This window comes from Colobus angolensis, unplaced genomic scaffold, assembly GCF_000951035.1.
Source record: "Colobus angolensis palliatus isolate OR3802 unplaced genomic scaffold, Cang.pa_1.0 Scaffold83, whole genome shotgun sequence".
Classification (NCBI taxonomy): Eukaryota; Metazoa; Chordata; class Mammalia; order Primates; family Cercopithecidae; genus Colobus; species Colobus angolensis.
The window spans coordinates 1,754,379-1,772,194 of record NW_012122154.1 but is presented as its reverse complement, the minus strand read 5'-3'; the positions used below and the strand labels follow the sequence as shown (position 1 = coordinate 1,772,194).

Below are 17,816 nucleotides of genomic sequence, written 5' to 3'. Positions count from 1 at the left end.
TTTTTTTTTGAGACAGCGTCTCGCTCTGTCTCCCAAGTACAGTGGCACAATCATGGCTCACTGCAACCTCTGCCCCCAGCCGGTTCAAGCAATCCTCCCACCTCAGCCTCCCAAATAGCTGGGACCACAGCCACGCACCACCATAAAAAAAAATAATTTTTGTATTTTTTGTAGAGATGGGGTTTTGCCGTGTTGCCCAGGCTGGTCTTCAGTTCTTGGGCTCAAGTGATCTGCCGGCCTTGGCCTCCCCAGGTGCTGGGATTACAGGTGTGAGCCACCGTACCCAGCAGCTTCTTCTGAAGAATGGGTTCACACCAGCACTTAGGTTGTAGGACCATGGTGAAGAGTGATTGCATTCATTCATGCTAAGAGCTTATCAATGCCTAGTACACGGCATTGTCATCATTGTGATGACAGCGGCAGGGCCCACACACCTGCACCCTGGAGGGGGATGGTGATGGGTCCCAAGACCTGGGATCTGGTCTTCAATTTGGTAGGCCCAGAAATTGAATTTTCTGCTCACCCAGCTAGTCGGTGTTAGAGCCATGATTCAAACCCTGGCCCCACCAGTTCCAAAACCCCCTGTATACCAGGAGGTCCAGCCTCCATAGACTCTATCCCTGCTGCCTCTTTCAGTGGCAGTTGGGCTGGTGTCCCTCTGAGTCACAGCTGGCAGGAGGGAAACCCTTGGATTCACAGAGTGATATGCTTAGGGAATCACCCTCCTTTAAGCCTTGGGAGAGGAGAACTCCCCTAAGTGTACAAAGCATGTACACAGACCTTGTCGCCTCTTCCCTTCACTGCAGCCCTATGAGGTACGAATGAATGATTCCTATTTCTAAATGTGGTTAACTGAGACCCAGAGAGGATGGGGAAGAAGATGCAAAATGGATTAAATACCTTCAATGTTCTCTTTTGTCTGTTTGTTTGAGACGGTCTCACTCTGTCACCCAGGCTGGAGTGCAACGGCACGATCTTGGCTCACTCCAACCTCCACCTCCCGGGTTCAAGCAATTCTCGTGCCTCAGCCTCCTGAGTAGCTGGGATTACAGGCACGCACCACCACGCCCGATTAATTTTTGTATTTTTAGTAGAAACGGGGTTTCACCATGTTGTTCAGGCTGGTCTCAAACTCCTGACCTCAGGCGATCTGCTTGCCTTGGCCTCCCATAGTGCTGGGATCATAGGCATGAGCCACTGTGCCCGGCCAAATACCTGCGATGTTTTGAGCTCCGTGCAGGGCGCTATATGTACATCACCTTCTTGAGACCCTCCTCCCCAAGTTACTTTCCTTATTTCCTAGAGGAGAAAACAGCTCAGAGAGGGGGAGAAATGTGCTCAAAGCTCATCAGCTGGAAAAAGACAGGACGAGGAAACCTTTCCTTTTCCGTCAGACACGGTCCCCTTGTGATGAGAACGTGTAGTCTGTGACTAGCGAGCTCCTCAGGGTCAAGGGTGCTCATCTCTGAATGCAACCCCTCCCCTGCAGACCTGGCAGGGTCTGCAAATAGTGACATTCTTTTTTTTTTTTTTTTTGAGACAGTCTCACTCTATCCCCAGGCTGGAGTGCAATGGCGCGATCTCGGCTCACTGCAACCTCTCTCTGCCTCCCAAGTTCAAGTGATTCTCCTGCCTCAGTCTCCCGAGTAGCTGGGATTACAGGTGCCCACCACCATGCCCAGCTAATTTTGGTATTTTTAGTAGAGTCAAGTTTCAACATGTTGGCCAGGATGGTTTTGATCTCTTGACCTTGTGATCTGCTCACCTCAGCCTCCCAAAGTGCTGGGATTACAGGTGTGAGCCACCGCGCCCGGCCAAATAGTGACATTCTAACCATCGCCTGTGGAATAGGAGACATGCTTCTATTTGTTGAAATTGCCATCCCTCATGTAACCAGCCTGGGGAAGAACTCTCAAGGTGGCATAACCCCCTCCACGGGCACAAACTGAGTCTTAGGCTGTGGTACAATCAGGGTTCTACTGAAAGCTGATCATTTCCCATTAGAGTTACCACAGCAACACGAATGTCTTCATTCATTCCCCTAGTGTATAAACAGAGCTACACCCACCCCACCTGTTCTCCCAAGCCCCCTCAAAGTCCTTCCATCTCTGAGATTCTGTGATTCAATTAATCATCACCAATGCCTGCACTGCTTTTTGTCATTTTCATTTATTCCATCTGCTGAGTCACCGTGTCCTGCTCTGGATTAGAGTGGTCATTCACAACGGTTATTCAGCCGTCGGTTGCCATGGACACCGCACAGCCTGCTTCCTTCATCACCCATTAATTCTCAACAAGGCTGGCTGTGAGCGTGGGTACCACCGCCATTACCCAAGACCCAAGGGGATCAAACTCTCCCAGAAAAGGAGGGGGCCTGATGACGCATGAACAGAAGCAAAATCTCTGCTCTCAACGGTGGAAAAATCAAAAACAGCCTACAACTCATTACATCTGGTCAAACCATGTGGAGGCAGCAGTTTATCAAATAAGTCAACAAGGTGCCGTTTTATTTTCTGGTCCATCTTCGGCAAATGCCTTAGTCTGTTTGCTAATCATCTGAAGGTATATTTTGATACTGAAAAGTTGTTGGCTGGGCATGGTGGCTCACACCTGTAATCCCAGAACTTTGGGAGACCAAGCCGGGCCAATCACGAGGTCAGGAGTTCAAGACCAGCCCGCTCAACATGGTGAAACCCCATCTCTACTAAAAATACAAAAAATTAGCCAGGCGTGGGGGCATGTGCCTGTAATCCCAGCTACTTGGGAGGTTAAGGCAGAAGAATCGCTTGAACCCGGAAGGTGGAGGTTGCAGTGAGCCGAGATCACGCCACTGCACTCCAGCTTGGTGACAGAGCTAGACTTTGTCTCAAAAAAAAAAAAAATTGTTATGCAGATTACTAGCTCCCCCTGAAAGCAAAATGAAGGAGGCTTGAAAGGCAGGACCCCCTAGGAATTGGCTCTGCATAGGGGGTTTGCAGGTGGTGGTGCATGGGCAGCTGACCTGGGAGACATGGGGCAGCTACAAGCCAAACTCAGACCAGCACAGAAGGCCTAAGGAGAAGAAGGCGCTGAGGGTGTTCCATGGTAGGGGGAGGGTGAAGGGGCTTCAGAGGTGACCAGGATGCGAGCCACCAGAAGGAGAGAACAGGGCCATCAGCCCACAATCCATTGCACCTGGTAACACATTGTATTTGCAGACCAATGGAGGGGACGGGGAATCAATACATCACCCCACATTCACACACTCATCAAACATCAGTGGATGGTGAAATCTACTTTCCCTGAATCCAAGCCCATCGGGTTCACTCCCTCACCTACCATCACCCACAAAAGTCCCTATATATTTCGAGAGATGAGTACCAGGCCTCTGACCCCCAGCATAGGTGGGGAGCATTGCTCCTGACCAAAGGAGCTTGGTTCCTGCCCCTTAGGTACAGCTGGAGAGCTGCCACCACCCTGCTCCAGCCCCTCACCATGAAGGTCAACTCCCCTATCCTTCCCCCACATCCTGGATGACCGACCGACACTAAATGACAGGGCGGGGCAGGGCGATGGGCTGTATCTGTGCCCCACCCCATTCCTCTCGCCTGGACTCATATGGCAGGGTAGGGGTGGGGGGGGCACAGCTGGGAGGGACCTTGAGGGCTTTATAAGGCAGGCCTGGAACACCAGGCAGAGCAGAGACCTGAGAGGCACCAGGCCCAACCGCCACACCACACACCTCCCAGCTCTGCAGGTGAGAAAACCCAGGAGGAGAGGGGAGAGGCTGGGAAGTGGGGTGACAGGTCCTCTCCCCCATCAAGGTATCAGACCACTGGTCACAGTCTGGGGCTCACCCCTTGGGGTCTCCAGAGCTGGGACCCTTTCTTTATCCCAGGATGGAACTAGGTCTTGGCTCCAGTACCTACCCTTGTATTCCCAGCCTTGCCTTCCACCTGCCCTTCTGCCCCAGCCGGGGCCCTGCTCTTAGCCTCTCCCTTCACACTTCTCCCAGCCCTGGGAGGTGAGGAGGACTGGGGTTCTTCTCCTCTCTCTCAGATGAGAAAACTGAGACCCAGAGGCAAGATGTGACTTGCCCAAAGTCACAGGGACTTTTAGGCAGGGCTGGCATGGGAATCCACAGCTCCTGGATTCCACTTCAAGCCCTTTCCTAGACCAGTGTCATCCAAAAGAACATCCTATGATGCGGGAAATGTTATTTGTCTGCACTGTTCAGTATGGTAGCCACTAGCCACATGTGTGCTTGAAATGGGGTTAGCGTAAGGAAGTTTTTTGTTGTTGTTGTTCTTGTTTGTTTTTTATACGGAGTCTTGCTGTATCACCCAGGCTGGAGTGCAGTGACGTGATCACAGCTCACTGCAACCTCCGCCTCCCAGGTTCAAGCGATTCTCCTGCCTCAGCCTCCTGAGTAGCTGGGATTACAGGCGCCTGCCATAACACCCGGCTAATTTTTTATATTTTTGGTAGAGACAGAGTTTCACCATGTTGGCCAAGCTGGTCGCAAACTCCTGACCTCAAGTGATCCAACCCCCTCAGCCTCCCAAAGTGCTGGGATTACAGGCGTGAGCCACTGCACCTGGCTGTAATTTTTTAATTTAATTAATTTAAATGTAAAGAGCCACACATGACTGGTGGCTACAACACTGAACAACTAACATGTGGTTAGCATCTGACAGTACAGCTCCAGATCACTGAGTTTTCAAACGTTTCTTCAGCAGCAGAATTCTTTTCTTTCAAGGAAAACCTAACAGAGAACCTCATTATGAAAAACTTAATGGCCAGGCACCGTGGGTCATGCCTGTGATCACAACACTTTGGGAGGCTGAGGCAAGCAGATTACTTGAGCTCAGGAGTTCCAGACCAGCCTGGGCAACATAGTGAGACCTCATCTCTACTAAAAATAAAAACAAATAAATTAGCTGGGCTTAGTAGTGCACACTTGTAGTCCCAGCTACTCAGGAGGCTGAGGTGGGAGGACCTCTTGAGCCCAAGAGGTCGAAGCTGCAGTGAGCCAGGATCACTCCGGCCACTGCATTCCAGCCTGGGAGACAGAGCAAGATTCTGTCTCACAAAAAGAAAAAAAGAAAAACTTAAAAGCAGTACTTTATTAATACAAATGTATTCTGATAAGAGAAAATTTTTATCATTTTCTTATGATAAAGCCAATCAGAATAATGAGACTAAAAGAATACAAAAATCGTGAGTCCAGGGAACAGATGACCATTTGAATTTTACATTTGTTTGAGATTCCAGTTTAGTTCTGTATTATATTTTCCCCAAACTTGATTCACCCTGATACATAATTGCTGATGGTGACAGCTTAATTTTTTCTTAACTGCTTCATTATAATCACAGGATATTCCTCAGTTAAGCAAAAATGACAGGAGAATCTTTCCTCTCAGGGCTGCACAAAAAAACAGTGTGAGCTGGCCAAGCGTTGAATGTGCTGCAGTCTCCAAAGTGATAACATGCGGTCTGTAACACAGTTGGATGTCTATGTTCCTTTGGTATTACTATTTAAAAGTTTCACTTTTTTTTTTTTTTTTTTTTTTGAGACAGGGTCTCACTCTATCGCCCAGGCTGGAGTACAGTGGTACAATCTCGGCTCACCGCAACCTCCACCTCCCCGGCTCAAGCGATCCTCCCACCTCAGCCTCCCAAGTAGCTGGGAATACAGGTGCATGCCACCATGCCCGGCTAATTTTTGAATTTTTTTGTAGAGATGGGGTTTCGGTATGTTGCCCGGGCTGGTCTCAAACTCGTAGGCTCAAGGGATCCGTCCTCCTCAGCCTCCCAAAGTGCTGGGATTACCATGCCTGGCCTAAAATGTTCACTTTAAATAACAAGTCTTGAGCCGAGCACAGTGGCTCATATTTGTATTCGCAGCACTTTGGGAGGCTGAGGTGGGAGGATTGCTTGAGCCCAACAGTTCAAGACTAGCTTGGGCAACATGGTGAAACACCGTTTCTACAAAAAATACAAAAAAATTAGCTGGACGTGGTGGTGTAAGCCTGTAGTCCCAGCTCTTCTGGAGGCTTAGGTGAGAGGATCACCTGAGCCCAGGAGGTAGAGGCTGCAGTGAGCAGTGATTGCACTACTGCACTGCAGCCTAGGTGACAGAGTGAGACCCTGTCTCAATAAATAAATAAATTACACGACTTAAACAACTACAGACCCACTAACATGGCCTCAAATTCTGCAGCACAGAACCTAGGAAAACCATTGCCCTAGGATTTGACTTTATCCAAGAGAAGCAGTGGCTGTAATCGGGGTTGGTAAAGAGAAAAAACACGAGACTTCAGGGCTGGCGTGGAACTGGCAGAAACTGGAGAATTGAACTGAAGAAATAGTCCACAACTCCACATGGAATTGCAGACTCACCTGGGTGTGGTGGTTCACGCCTGTAATCCCAGCATTTGGGAGGCTGAGGCAGGTGGATCACTTGAGGTCAGGAGTTCGAGACCAGCCTGGCCAATGTGGTGAAACCTCGTCTCTACTAAAAATTACAAAAATTAGCCAGGCATGGTGGCACATGCCTACAGTCCCAGATATTCTGGAGGCTGAGGCAGGAGAATCACTTGAACCTGGGAGGCAGAGGTTACAGTGAACCGAGATCCCACCACTGCACTCCAGCCTGGGCAACAAGAGTGAAACTCTATCTCAAAAAAAAAAAAAAAAATTGCAGACTCATCAGCAGGTAGAGGCCTGGAGCCACATGGTTCAGTCCCCTGCCTCTGGGCCTGTGTGGGGACAGCCTCACCCTTAACCTAGTCCTTTCTCCCCTTTGCAGACGAGATGCAGCAACTGTGTGTGTATGCGCTGATCTTTGCACTGGCTCTGGCTGCCTTCTCTGAAGCTTCTTGGAAGCCCCGCTCCCAGCAGCCAGATGCACCCTTAGGTACAGGGGCCAACAGGAACCTGGAGCTACCCTGGCTGGACCAGCAAGGCCCAGTCTTTCACCACCGAAGACAGCTGGGACCCCAGGGTCCCCCACACCTCGTGGCAGGTAGGAGCTGCTGACTGCCCTGCTTGCCTCACTCGGCCAGGTTTGGCCAAGGTCTCCCCAGACTGGCCCTGACTTCGGTTCCTGGAAGGCAATCATCCTTCCCCCATTCTCGCCTTTCTCACCTCCTCAGACCCATCCAAGAAGCAGGGACCATGGATGGAGGAAGAAGAAGAAGCCTATGGATGGATGGACTTTGGCCGCCGCAGTGCCGAGGATGAGAACCAACAACCCTAGAACCAAGCTTCAGAGCCCAGCCACCTCCCACTCCACCCCAGCCCTATCCCCTGAAAAACTAATCAAAAATAAACTAGTTTCCAGTGGATCAATGGACTGTGTCAGTGCTGTAGGGCAGAGGAGGGGGACTCATCTAGGGGTGAAGTTGTGGCAGGGAGGACAGCTGAGTGCCTCTTAGGGGCAGGGACTCTGATTCTTCTTGGGTCCCCCAGAGCCCCACATCGAACAAGAATCCACAGGTGTGGGCAGGATAACAGATGGTAGGGTTCATAGCCAGAGGCAACTTTTTTAATTTTTATTTTATTTTACTTTATTTTTTGAGACGGAGTTTCACTCTTGTCGCCCAGGCTGGAGTGCAGTGGCAGGATCTCGGCTCACTGCAACCTCTGCCTCCCCGGTTCAAGCTATTCTCCTGCCTCAGCCTCCCAAGTATCTGGGATTACAGGTGCCCACCACCACGCCCCACTAATTTTTTTGTAGTTTTAGTGGGGATGGGGTTTCACCATGTTGGCCAGGCTGGTCTTGAACTCCTGACCTCAAGTGATCCGCCCGCCTCGGCCTCCCAAAGTGCTGGGATTACAGGCGTGAGCCACTGTGCCCGGCCTCAGAGTAAGCTTTCTCAAAGAGAAGCCGTGTCACTCTTGGTTTTAACCTTGCAATGTTTCCTAACGCACTTAGAATACAACCTGAACTCCCTGTCACAGCCCTGAAAGCTAGCCCCGAGGTTCTCCTCCCACTCTGCGCCACGTGGCTTCCTCCTCTTCCTCCTCTCCAGCTTACACAGACGTGCCATGTTCTCTCTTTCTCAGAGCCTCCGACTTTGCCGTTCCCTGTGCCTGCAATGCTCTTCCCCAGGCACGAATATGGTGGGCTCCCCTTTTCTCCTTAGCTCGTGGGTGAAATGCCTCTTCCTGAGAGACCGACCCCTTCTGCTCCTCACCCTTCACACATAGACCCAGTTATTCTCTACTATGGGTCAAATAAAAGAGAAAAAATCAAGCTTTTTAAAGAACGAATGCTAGTTTTATTCAGAAGTCTTACAGAGGACTATAGATTGAGGCCTCCAGCCCAGGAGCAGACTCTGGCACAATGTTTCAGCCCACTGCTTATATACAGCTGGGGGCTGAAGGTGGAGGTTCTGTATATGCAAAATCCCATCAGACTTGCTCAGAATTACATGACAGCAGAATCACAGCAAGGTTTGGGTACTAGATCACAGAGGCATCATCACTAACCTTGTCAGATGTCATCTTGGAAATGTTACATGTCGGAAAAGCCAGGGACTAGGATCGTTTCTCTTTTAAGAAATGTGAAGACTCAAGCCGGGCGCAGTGGCTCACATCTGTATTCCCAGCAGTTTGCGAGGCCAAGGAAGGTGGGTCACTTTAGGTCAGGTGTTCGAGACCAGCCTGGCCAACAAGGTGAAACTCCGTCTCTACTAAAAATACAAAAATTAGCCGGGCATGTGCCTGTAATCCCAGCTACTCAGGAGGCTAAGGCAGGATAATTGCTTGAACCTGGGAGGCAGAGGTTGCAGTGAGCCGAGATCGCGCCACTTAACTCCAGCCTGGGTGACACAGCAAGACCCTCTCTCAAAGAAAAAAAAAAAGAAAAGAAGAAAAGAAATGTAGTGACTCAGCCAAGAGACGTATGGGGCCTTGGGCTCTCTCCTGTGCTGTCTTCAAAGCATCTTTCCAGAGGGCTGCACGTCTGTAGTCACAGAGTCAGGGGCTTTGTGAAATTGCCGACAAGGGCCGGGTGCGGTGGCTCAAGCCTGTAATCCCAGCACTTTGGGAGGCCGAGACGGGCGGATCACGAGGTCAGGAGATCGAGACCATCCTGGCTAACACGGTGAAACCCCGTCTCTACTAAAAAATACAAAAAACTAGCCGGGCGAGGCGGCGGGCGCCTGTAGTCCCAGCTACTCGGGAGGCTGAGGCAGGAGAATGGCGTAAACCCAGGAGGCGGAGCTTGCAGTGAGCTGAGATCCGGCCACTGCACTCCAGCCTGGGCGACAGAGCGAGACTCCGTCTCAAAAAAAAAAAAAAAAAAAGAAATTGCCGACAAGCAGAAAGGAGTAAACACGGCTTCTTAACATTCGTTGCTTCGTCTCACAACAGCAAAATATTTTCTTTAGCGCACATTTCACAATCTGTAGTTGTTTTGTTTGCCAGTTTATCGTCTGCCTCTCTGAAAAACAGGAAACTGGGAGTGTGACAAGTCCCCCATCCCTTCTGTATCCCTCGTGGCAAGAATAGTAGGAATCCAATAAATATTTGTAAATAATTGTTCATGAGTGGCTGGCGCAGGCATTGCTGGTGTCTCACCCCATTTCATCATTGTTCTTGTGCCTGTTGACAGCATTACCTCAGGGCTGTAAGAGAGGGAAAGTGGGCTGGGCGCAGTGGCTCACCTGTAATCCCAGCACTTCCGGAGGCCAAGTCGGGCAGATCACAAGGTCAGGAAATCAAGACCGTCCTAGCTAACACAGTGAAACCCCGTCTCTACTAAAAAACACACACAAAAAATTAGCCGGGCGTGGTGGCGGGTGCCTGTAGTCCCAGTTACTCGGGAGGCTGAGGCAGGAGAATGGCGTGAACCCGGGAGGTAGAGCTTGCAGTGAGCCGAGATGGCGCCACTGCACTCCAGCCTGGGAGATAGCAAGACTCTGTCTCAAAAAATAAAAAGAGGGAAAGGGTTTTCTCTACCCATCTTAGGTCCATGGCTGGGGCTCTGTAATAAAATACAGATTACAAGAGAAAAGCAAGCAAGTTTATTAACATGTGTATCACACATTCAACACACGAAGTACCCAGAGATGAATAACTCAGAGAGGTAGCTTAGAATTCAGGCTCACAGTGTCTGCAGCCACACCACCCTGAACGCACCCAGTCTCGTCTGATCTCGGAAACTAAGCACGGTCAGGCCTGGTTAGTACTTGGATGGGAGAATTCAGGCTCACAGAGCATCTTCAACAAAGAACAATACATTCACAGGCAAAATAAAGGACAGCAACTTTCAGACTTCCAAGGGTGGCTGTGTGTGGGAAACAGCTTTCTACCCATGGGAGCTGAGCCCTGTCCCCACTCAGGGCTGGGTCTGGTAGCCAGTGGGCCTCCCCCTGGCTTCTCCCACTCCCTGGGCCACCAGTGACCCAGGCCCAGCAGTCACAGCTCTTGAGCCGGCTGCAGAACGAGGGCTGGGGTTCCTACTGCGTGTCCCAGAAGAGGGCTGAGGTTTGGACCCCCAAGCTCCTGCCTAGGTTGGACTTCCAGGGGTGGCTAACTGTGAATGGGAAAACAGCTATATGGAAAACGAGTGGTAGATAAAGGCTAGTGGGTCAAGTTTGTTATGGAGATTGTGCTGGTGCCACTCCAGGCTGAAAAGGGTCTAAAGTTGTCTCTAACTTGTTCCAGACATTTACAGAAGGAAAACATTCTATGTAAATGAAATTGTCATTCTGTATCCTCCCACCACAGCAGAAGATGTGTCCTTGCGTTGAGTGAGGGTAACCTTATGTCCACCAAGAATACTTTGAGAAAGTCCGTAGGAGCAAGCTTCAGTCCCACGGTTTCAGACTATTCTCTGAACACAAGAGTATTGGTTAATTATGTTCTCGGCCCTCCTCGCTGTTGTATGTATGCACTCACTGCAAGTAACTTACATTTTATTTGAATGTATTTTATTTTTTTGAGACAGTCTTGCTCTGTCACCCAGGCTGGAGTGCAGTAGTGCCATCTCAGCTCACTGCAATCTCCACCTCCCAGGTTCAAGCGATTCTCTTGCCTCAGCCTCCCAAGTAGCTGGGATTATAGGCGGGCAGCACCACGCCAGGCTAATTTTTGTAATTTTTAGTAGAGATGGGGTTTCACCACGTTGGCCAGGGTGGTCTCAAACTCCTGACCTCAGGTGATCCACCTACCTCAGCCTCCCAAAGTGCTGGGATTCTAGGTGTGAGCCGCTGCACCCAGCCTGAATGTATTTTAAAGCAGTAGACAGAATAACAAAGGAATATGAAACCATGGATTGAATGAACTATTTTATGTATTCAGAGAGAGGAGCCACCAACATTGCCAGAAATACCATGTAAAAATTGGCAATTTGGCCAGGCGCGGTGGCCCACGTCTGTAATCCCAGCACTTTGGGAAGCCAAGGCAGCTGGATCACCTGATGTCAGGAGTTTGAGACCAGCCTGACTAATATGGTGAAACCCTGTGTCTACTAAAAATACAAAAATTAGCCGGGCATGGTGGTGTGCACCTGTAATCCCAGCTACACGGGAGGCTGAGACAAGAGAATTGCTGGAGCCTGGGAGGCAGAGGTTGTAGTGAGCTGAGATCACGCCATTGCACTCAGCCTGGGCAACAGGGAGAGACTCTGTCTCAAAAAAAAAAAAAAAAAAGGCAATTTGAAGGTTGCCGTATTTAGTAAATAAAACGATCAACATTGTGCAACTACTATCAAAAAGTGTATTGTAATGCATCAAAAATCAACATTTTATTCACTGAGTATCAATAACATAAGTCCAAATTATGGAAACCAAAAAAAAAAGTTGTTTCCAGAGATTTAACTTTTTTTTTTTTTTTTGAGGTGGGGTTTCACTCTTATTGCCCAGGCTGGAGTGCAATAGGGCAATCTCGGCTCACTGCACCCTCCGCCTCCCAGGTTCAAGCAATTCTCTTGCCTCAGCCTCCCAAATAGCTGGAATTACAGGCGTGCGCCACCACGACCGGCTAATTTTGTATTTTTAGTAGAGACCGAGTTTCTCCATGTTGCTCAAGCTGGTCTCAAACTCCCAACCTCAGGAGATCCACCCACCTCAGCCTCCCAAAGTCTTAGGATCACAGGCGTGAGCCACCGCGCCCGGCCTGGAGATTTAACCTTTATCCTTCCTGGTTGACGGACACTGTTGAAAATGTATGTCCTGTTTTTATGCAAATAGGAGGGCAGGGAGTTTTTCTTGTATCTGCTTCTTCTCAGTTGCCTTCAGCTCAAAATAGTCCTTATGCCAAAGTGGCATATTTGGAGGTAACATATTGTAGTTTCCTTCAGGACCAAGTGCAGGGCAGTTAAATACCTCCAGAAGCGTCTCTCAGTGTCAGATGACAGAGGATAAACACCCAACTCCCCCACCCGAGGGGTTGGATAACTCTGGTGTGTATATATATATATTTATATTTATATATTTTTTTCCTTGAAACGGAGTTTCACTCTTGTTGCCCAAGCTGGAGTGCAATGGTGCAATCTCTGCTCACCACAACCTTCGCCTCCTGGGTTCAAGCGATTCTCCTGCCTCAGCCTCCCAAGTAGCTGGGATTACAGGTATATGTGCCACCACATCCAGCTAATTTTGTATTTTTAGTAGTGATAGAGTTTCTCCATGTTGATCAGGCTGGTCTCAAAACTCCTGACCTCAGGTGATCCACCCACCTTGGCCTCCCAATGTGCTGGGATTACAGGTGTGAGCCACCGCGCCTGGCCTACTATTCTACTGTCCCCCAGAGTTCCCAGCAGGACTGAGACCCGGTTAGCCACAGCAATAACCTTCTCAATGATATCATTTCGGCAGGGGGGCCACAAAGTGTGTTTTATTATTCATATAATTTTCTATAATATCCTGGAGCAAACCAGATAATTTGGCAGTCCCATTTGGGGGTCCCCTCAGAGACCCAAAGGCCAGTGGCATTGGTGCAAGGTGCCCAGGTTCACAGAGCAGCTTGTGGCTTGTGTATACCTTGCAGGTGGCTTTTCTTCCACATCACCACTGGGGGCTTGAAGATAATAGGGGCAGGGAATCCTCCAGATTTTAGGAAATTTCACTGCTTCTCCTGATCAGTGGTCTCTGGTCCGCAAGGTGTTCTCCTGCATCTTTATCAAAGCTGGCAACTTCCCCCATGTCTGGTTTGTCTGCCATTTTCTTTTTTTTGAGACAGGGTCTTACTCTGTCACCCAGGTTGGAGTGCAGTGGTGCAACCTCAGCTCACTGCAACCTCCGCTTCCCAGGCTCAAGTGATCCTCTTACCTCAACCTCCCAAGTAGCTGGGATTACAGGGGCCTGCCAACTTGCCTGGCTAATTTTTTTTTTTTTTTTTTTGTATTTTTAGTAGAGACGGGGTTTCACCATGTTGGCCAGGCTGGTCTCGAACTCCTGACCTCAAGTGATCCACCCACCTCAGCTTCCCAAAGTGCTAGGAATACAGGCATGAGCCACTGCACCCAGCCTCCCCCAAATATTTTCTATCTGTGGTTGGTTGAGTCCACAGACACAAAGCCCGAGGACATGGAGGGCGACTGTACATGTTCCTAAACACTGTTCCAGGTCTGCTCTGGGGACTTCACCCTAAGACAGTGGGTGATTCACTTCCGTCCTATCTTTCACAGCCAGGACACTGAGTCAGAGTCTCTGGGGTGAAAGGATCAGGGAAACATGAGCTCAAATCCCAGCTCCACACCAGCCATGATCTGCTGGTGAGAGCATCACTTAACCTACTCTGGCCTGAGTTTCTCCATCTGACAGACACTTATCACCCACTGCCCTCCAGGAGCTGCTGCTATGATTAAACAGCATATTTAATGAGTCCTTGGCACATTCTTCAATATCAGCATCCACCCTTTCTCCACAACTTCACCCTGCCAAGTGTACACGCACATGCCTACACACATACACGTGCACACATACACTCCCTAGAGAGACAGCTGGAGGCTGGGCCAGGAGCGCATAGATCCTTTATTTCCTGCACCACTTGCGCACAGGCTGACAAGCAATAGGAGGCTGAGAGGCGCCACGTGGAGCGAGGCAGGCACCCGCAGGAGGCCTGAGTCCCAGCCCCCAGCTATTGAGGAACAAAGGTGTGGGAGAGGGTGGAACATGGAAGAGGAAGCCAGGGGCAGGGAGGGGGGAATCAACAGGGAGGGGAGAGGGGCTGGGCCATGGGTGGGAGCCTGGACACCCCCAGGCCACTGGCAGAAGAGGGAGGGGAGGGAGGGAGGGGAGGGAGGGAGAGGAGACACACCACTGGGCAGAGGGGCCCTCACCCACCCACACATAGAGACACTTGTGGTTACAAACAGCAAGTAGGGACTGAGAAGAAAGGATGAAGAACAGGGAAGACGGCCAGGTCCCTCAAGTCAACAAGAACCGGGGTGGCCACCACTAGCCTGGGCATCAAGGGGTGAGGGGCCTCACAACTCCCTACCCGTGGAAGCTGGGCCATTCCCCACTCACGGCTGGGCCTGGTAGCCAGTGGGCCTCCCCTGGGCTGGCAGACACAGTTTTGTTTTTTTTTTTTTTTTTGTTTGTTTGTTTGTTGAGACGGAGTCTTGCTCTGTCGCCCGGGCTGGAGTGCAGTGGCCGGATCTCAGCTCACTGCAAGCTCCGCCTCCCGGGTTTACACCATTCTCCTGCCTCAGCCTCCCGAGTAGCTGGGACTACAGGTGCCCGCCACCTCGCCCAGCTAGTTTTTTTGTATTTTTTAGTAGAGACGGGGTTTCACCGTGTTAGCCAGGATGGTCTCGATCTCCTGACCTCGTGATCCACCCGTCTCGGCCTCCCAAAGTGCTGGGATTACAGGCTTGAGCCACTGCGCCCGGCCTTGAGACACAGCTTTTGTACCAGCTACAGAGTGACAGCCGGGGTTCCTACCGCCTGTCCCTGAAGAGGGTGGAGGCCTGGGTCCCCAAACTCCAGCCCAGGTTCATGAACACAGAGAGTGGGCTGGTGACAGACATAGGGTCCCATTTCAGAGGATGGGAAGGAGGGTCTGGGGGTGTGGGCTTGGCCAGGCAGAAGGAGGGGCCTCAAGCTCTGTGGGGCCTCTGCAGGCTGCTGGGGAACAACAAAGGCTGGAAGAGAAGCAGGTGGATGTGAACCAGGGCATTGAAGACCATAGGCCTGGCCTGGACAATGGGCAGGGGTCTGGACAACTGTATCAGAAAGACACGGAAAGTCACCATTGATAATTATGCAGGTTGCCCCCTGCATGTGCCATAAAGGTCATGGTTCAGTTTATAACCTGCACAAGCTTACATGACAGGCCTGCTGAGGCTAGTGCTATTCCACCCTGCAGTGACGAAGGGCCATGAGAATGGGGACAGGCCGGAGCGGGTACCAGGACAGTACTAGAGGGCAGGGATGGGCCAGTGAAGATGCTACAGCACAGGAGTGGAGAGGACAGGCTCAGATCTACCCGTCACCGTGTGGCCAGGCTGGTCTCGAACTCCTGACCTCAAGTGATCCACCCACCTTAGCTCTCTGAACCTCACCCTCCTCACCTAACCAATGGGGACACATCACCTGCCACAGGGAGTGAGGCTGATGGGAGCTGACACATGTGCAACGGCTGCTGTGCATGAGAGGCAGGGCTCACAAGGCCTGCACTCAGCAGGTGAAGCTCCCAGACTTTGGGGTTTCTGGCTGGGGAGAGGAGACCCTGTTCCACCTCCCAATCCTGCAGGAGGCCCTAGCCCACCTTCTGACTCACCCAGGGGACTGGTCCAACTGTGGCCCTGGCTGGTGGAGGCCTTTGTCCCCGTAGCCTGGGCAGCCCCAGAAGGCCCCTCTTCCTCCCAGGCCCTGGGAGGGTAGCTGGGCCTGTCCTCCAGCCTGGGTCAGCCCCTGGGCAGCTCCACAATCCTACCCCCGTGTTTGTTTTGACTGCTGCTGCCACTGCTGCAGGGCTGGAGAGCCTGGGGGACAGAGGAGGCAGGGGTAGGGGGCAGGGGTGGAAGGCAGGGGTGGGGGCAGGGGTGGGAGGCAGGGGAAGCAGGCAGGCGTAGACGGGAAGCTGAGGTACAGTGTGGGGGCACAGTGTGGGGGCACAATCCCAGTCCTGACCCCCAGCCCAGGCCCCAGGAGAAAAGGGGATAGAGATCTGAAATCCTAAGCAAATGCCACATAAATGAGCACTGGCTCTACAGTTCCCACTGAAGGGGATCGGATATGCCTGTGCAAACGATATGCAAAGTCCATGCAAATCAGCACGCCAGGTAGGGCCAGGCTGGGGTAGGTGAGCACTTGGGGAGCTTATCCACCCTCTCTTTTCATGGGCACAAGGATCTGCAGCTTGTCCGGTTGGTGGCAGGGAGGCCCCCGTGGGGGCACTCACCTTTCTTGAACATCTTCCGCCTCAGCTGCTGCCTATAATGGGCATCCTGCCAGTTGGCCAGCTGCTGGAGGACATACTTCATGTGCAGGTGTGAAGGGCCCAAGCCACTGGCCTCCAGGGCTGACGTCACCATGTTCATCCGCGTTGCCTCATCTACCTCCTCCCAGCCCTCAGTCTCCTCCGACACCAGCTCTGCCTCTTCCATCACCCCTTCCTCAGCTGGCACCTTTTCAGCAGCCCCCAGCTCCTCCTCGGGCACCAACTCCTCTGCAGGCGTGAAATCTTCCCCCAGCATAATATCTGCTGCCAGCATCAACCCTTCCTCAGCCTCAAACCCCTGCACCTGCTCTCCATCCTCACTGTTGCAAAAATCATACCTAGGGGGGAGACAGCGACATCTTTTGAGGGGCTGGAAAGTCCAACCCCCCAGGCCCACTCCCCCACCCCTGTCTGCACACAGATCCTGATGGTTCCTCCCCGTTCTGTCCCAGCCAGGGGAGAGGGGAGCTGGGTACCAGCCAGGGGAGAGGGGAGCTGGGTACCAGGCTTCAAACACCCAGCCCATCCCCCTTGTGGGAGAGAGGAAGAATGGTCACCAACACTGCATAGGCCCCACCTTCCTTTATGTCCCTGACCCTGCACGGAAGACACCAGCAGGACTCACACCCCCTTCTGCCTCCCTCCTGCATGATTTAACCTTCATAGCCCACCCCACAGCTACTTGCCATAGGAACAAAGCCATTCTAAACAGACTCAGGTCAAATGACTTGCCCAAGGACACACAGTCAGGAAAGGGACCACGCTGGGCCTTAGTCCCAGGGTTCCCAGCTCCTAGGCCAGTGCCTGTTCACCTCTCAGCCCCTGGTCAGTCACCACTCAAAGCTGTGTGGAATCAAGCAGCCACCCAGGGGGCAAGATTTGAAGGAAAAGTGGGGCAGCTCCTTCCCAGAACAGTACTCAGCTCAGCCAGCCAAGACAGCAGGGCCTTCTTCGGGGTTGCCGGGTGGCTGAAACAGAGGCAAGTGGCTGTCTGGCTGCCGAAAGCTGAGGACAGGTGATGGGGGAGCCCCTGGCAGGCTTACCTTAGGCTCGATGTGTCCCCTCTGGGCATCTCATACTTCCTTCAAAGAGAAAAGGACCTTGATTATGAGACAATGGAAGTCAAAACTGCAGTTCCTCAGGCTCAGTGGTGCTTAGGCAGTGGCCATGAGCTCACGCCTGTAATCCCAGCACTTTGGGAGGCCAGGGTGGGCAGATCACCCGAGGCCAGGAGTTCAAGACCAGCCTAGCCAACATGGTGAAACCCCATCTCTACTAAAAATACAAAAATTAGCTGGGCTTGGCCAGGCACAGTGGCTCACGCCTGTAATCCCAGCACTTTGAGAGGCCGAGGCAGGAGGATCACAAGGTCAGGAGTTCGAGACCAGCCTGGCCAACACGGTGAAACCCCATCTCTACTAAAAATACAAAAA

General features: G+C 51.6%; 2 protein-coding genes across 2 annotated transcripts in view; one reads left to right on the top strand and one right to left on the bottom strand.

The window, feature by feature from the left end:
• The first annotated feature begins 3,680 nt into the window (after nucleotides 1-3,680).
• Nucleotides 3,681-7,328, top strand: GAST (gastrin). The gene is made up of 3 exons (XM_011929757.1): nucleotides 3,681-3,736; nucleotides 6,791-7,006; nucleotides 7,137-7,328. Exons 2-3 carry the CDS (start codon nucleotides 6,796-6,798, stop codon nucleotides 7,238-7,240), a joined length of 315 nt encoding a protein of 104 aa, XP_011785147.1. The 5' UTR covers nucleotides 3,681-3,736; nucleotides 6,791-6,795; the 3' UTR covers nucleotides 7,241-7,328.
• An 8,529-nt stretch (nucleotides 7,329-15,857) lies between these two features.
• Nucleotides 15,858-17,816, bottom strand: part of HAP1 (huntingtin-associated protein 1) — a 10,437-nt gene continuing 8,478 nt past the window's right edge. Inside the window, 3 exon segments of the mRNA XM_011929941.1 lie at nucleotides 15,858-15,954; nucleotides 15,993-16,721; nucleotides 17,427-17,465. Of these exon segments, the coding sequence (XP_011785331.1) occupies nucleotides 16,280-16,721; nucleotides 17,427-17,465 (481 nt within the window). The 3' untranslated portion in view covers nucleotides 15,858-15,954; nucleotides 15,993-16,279.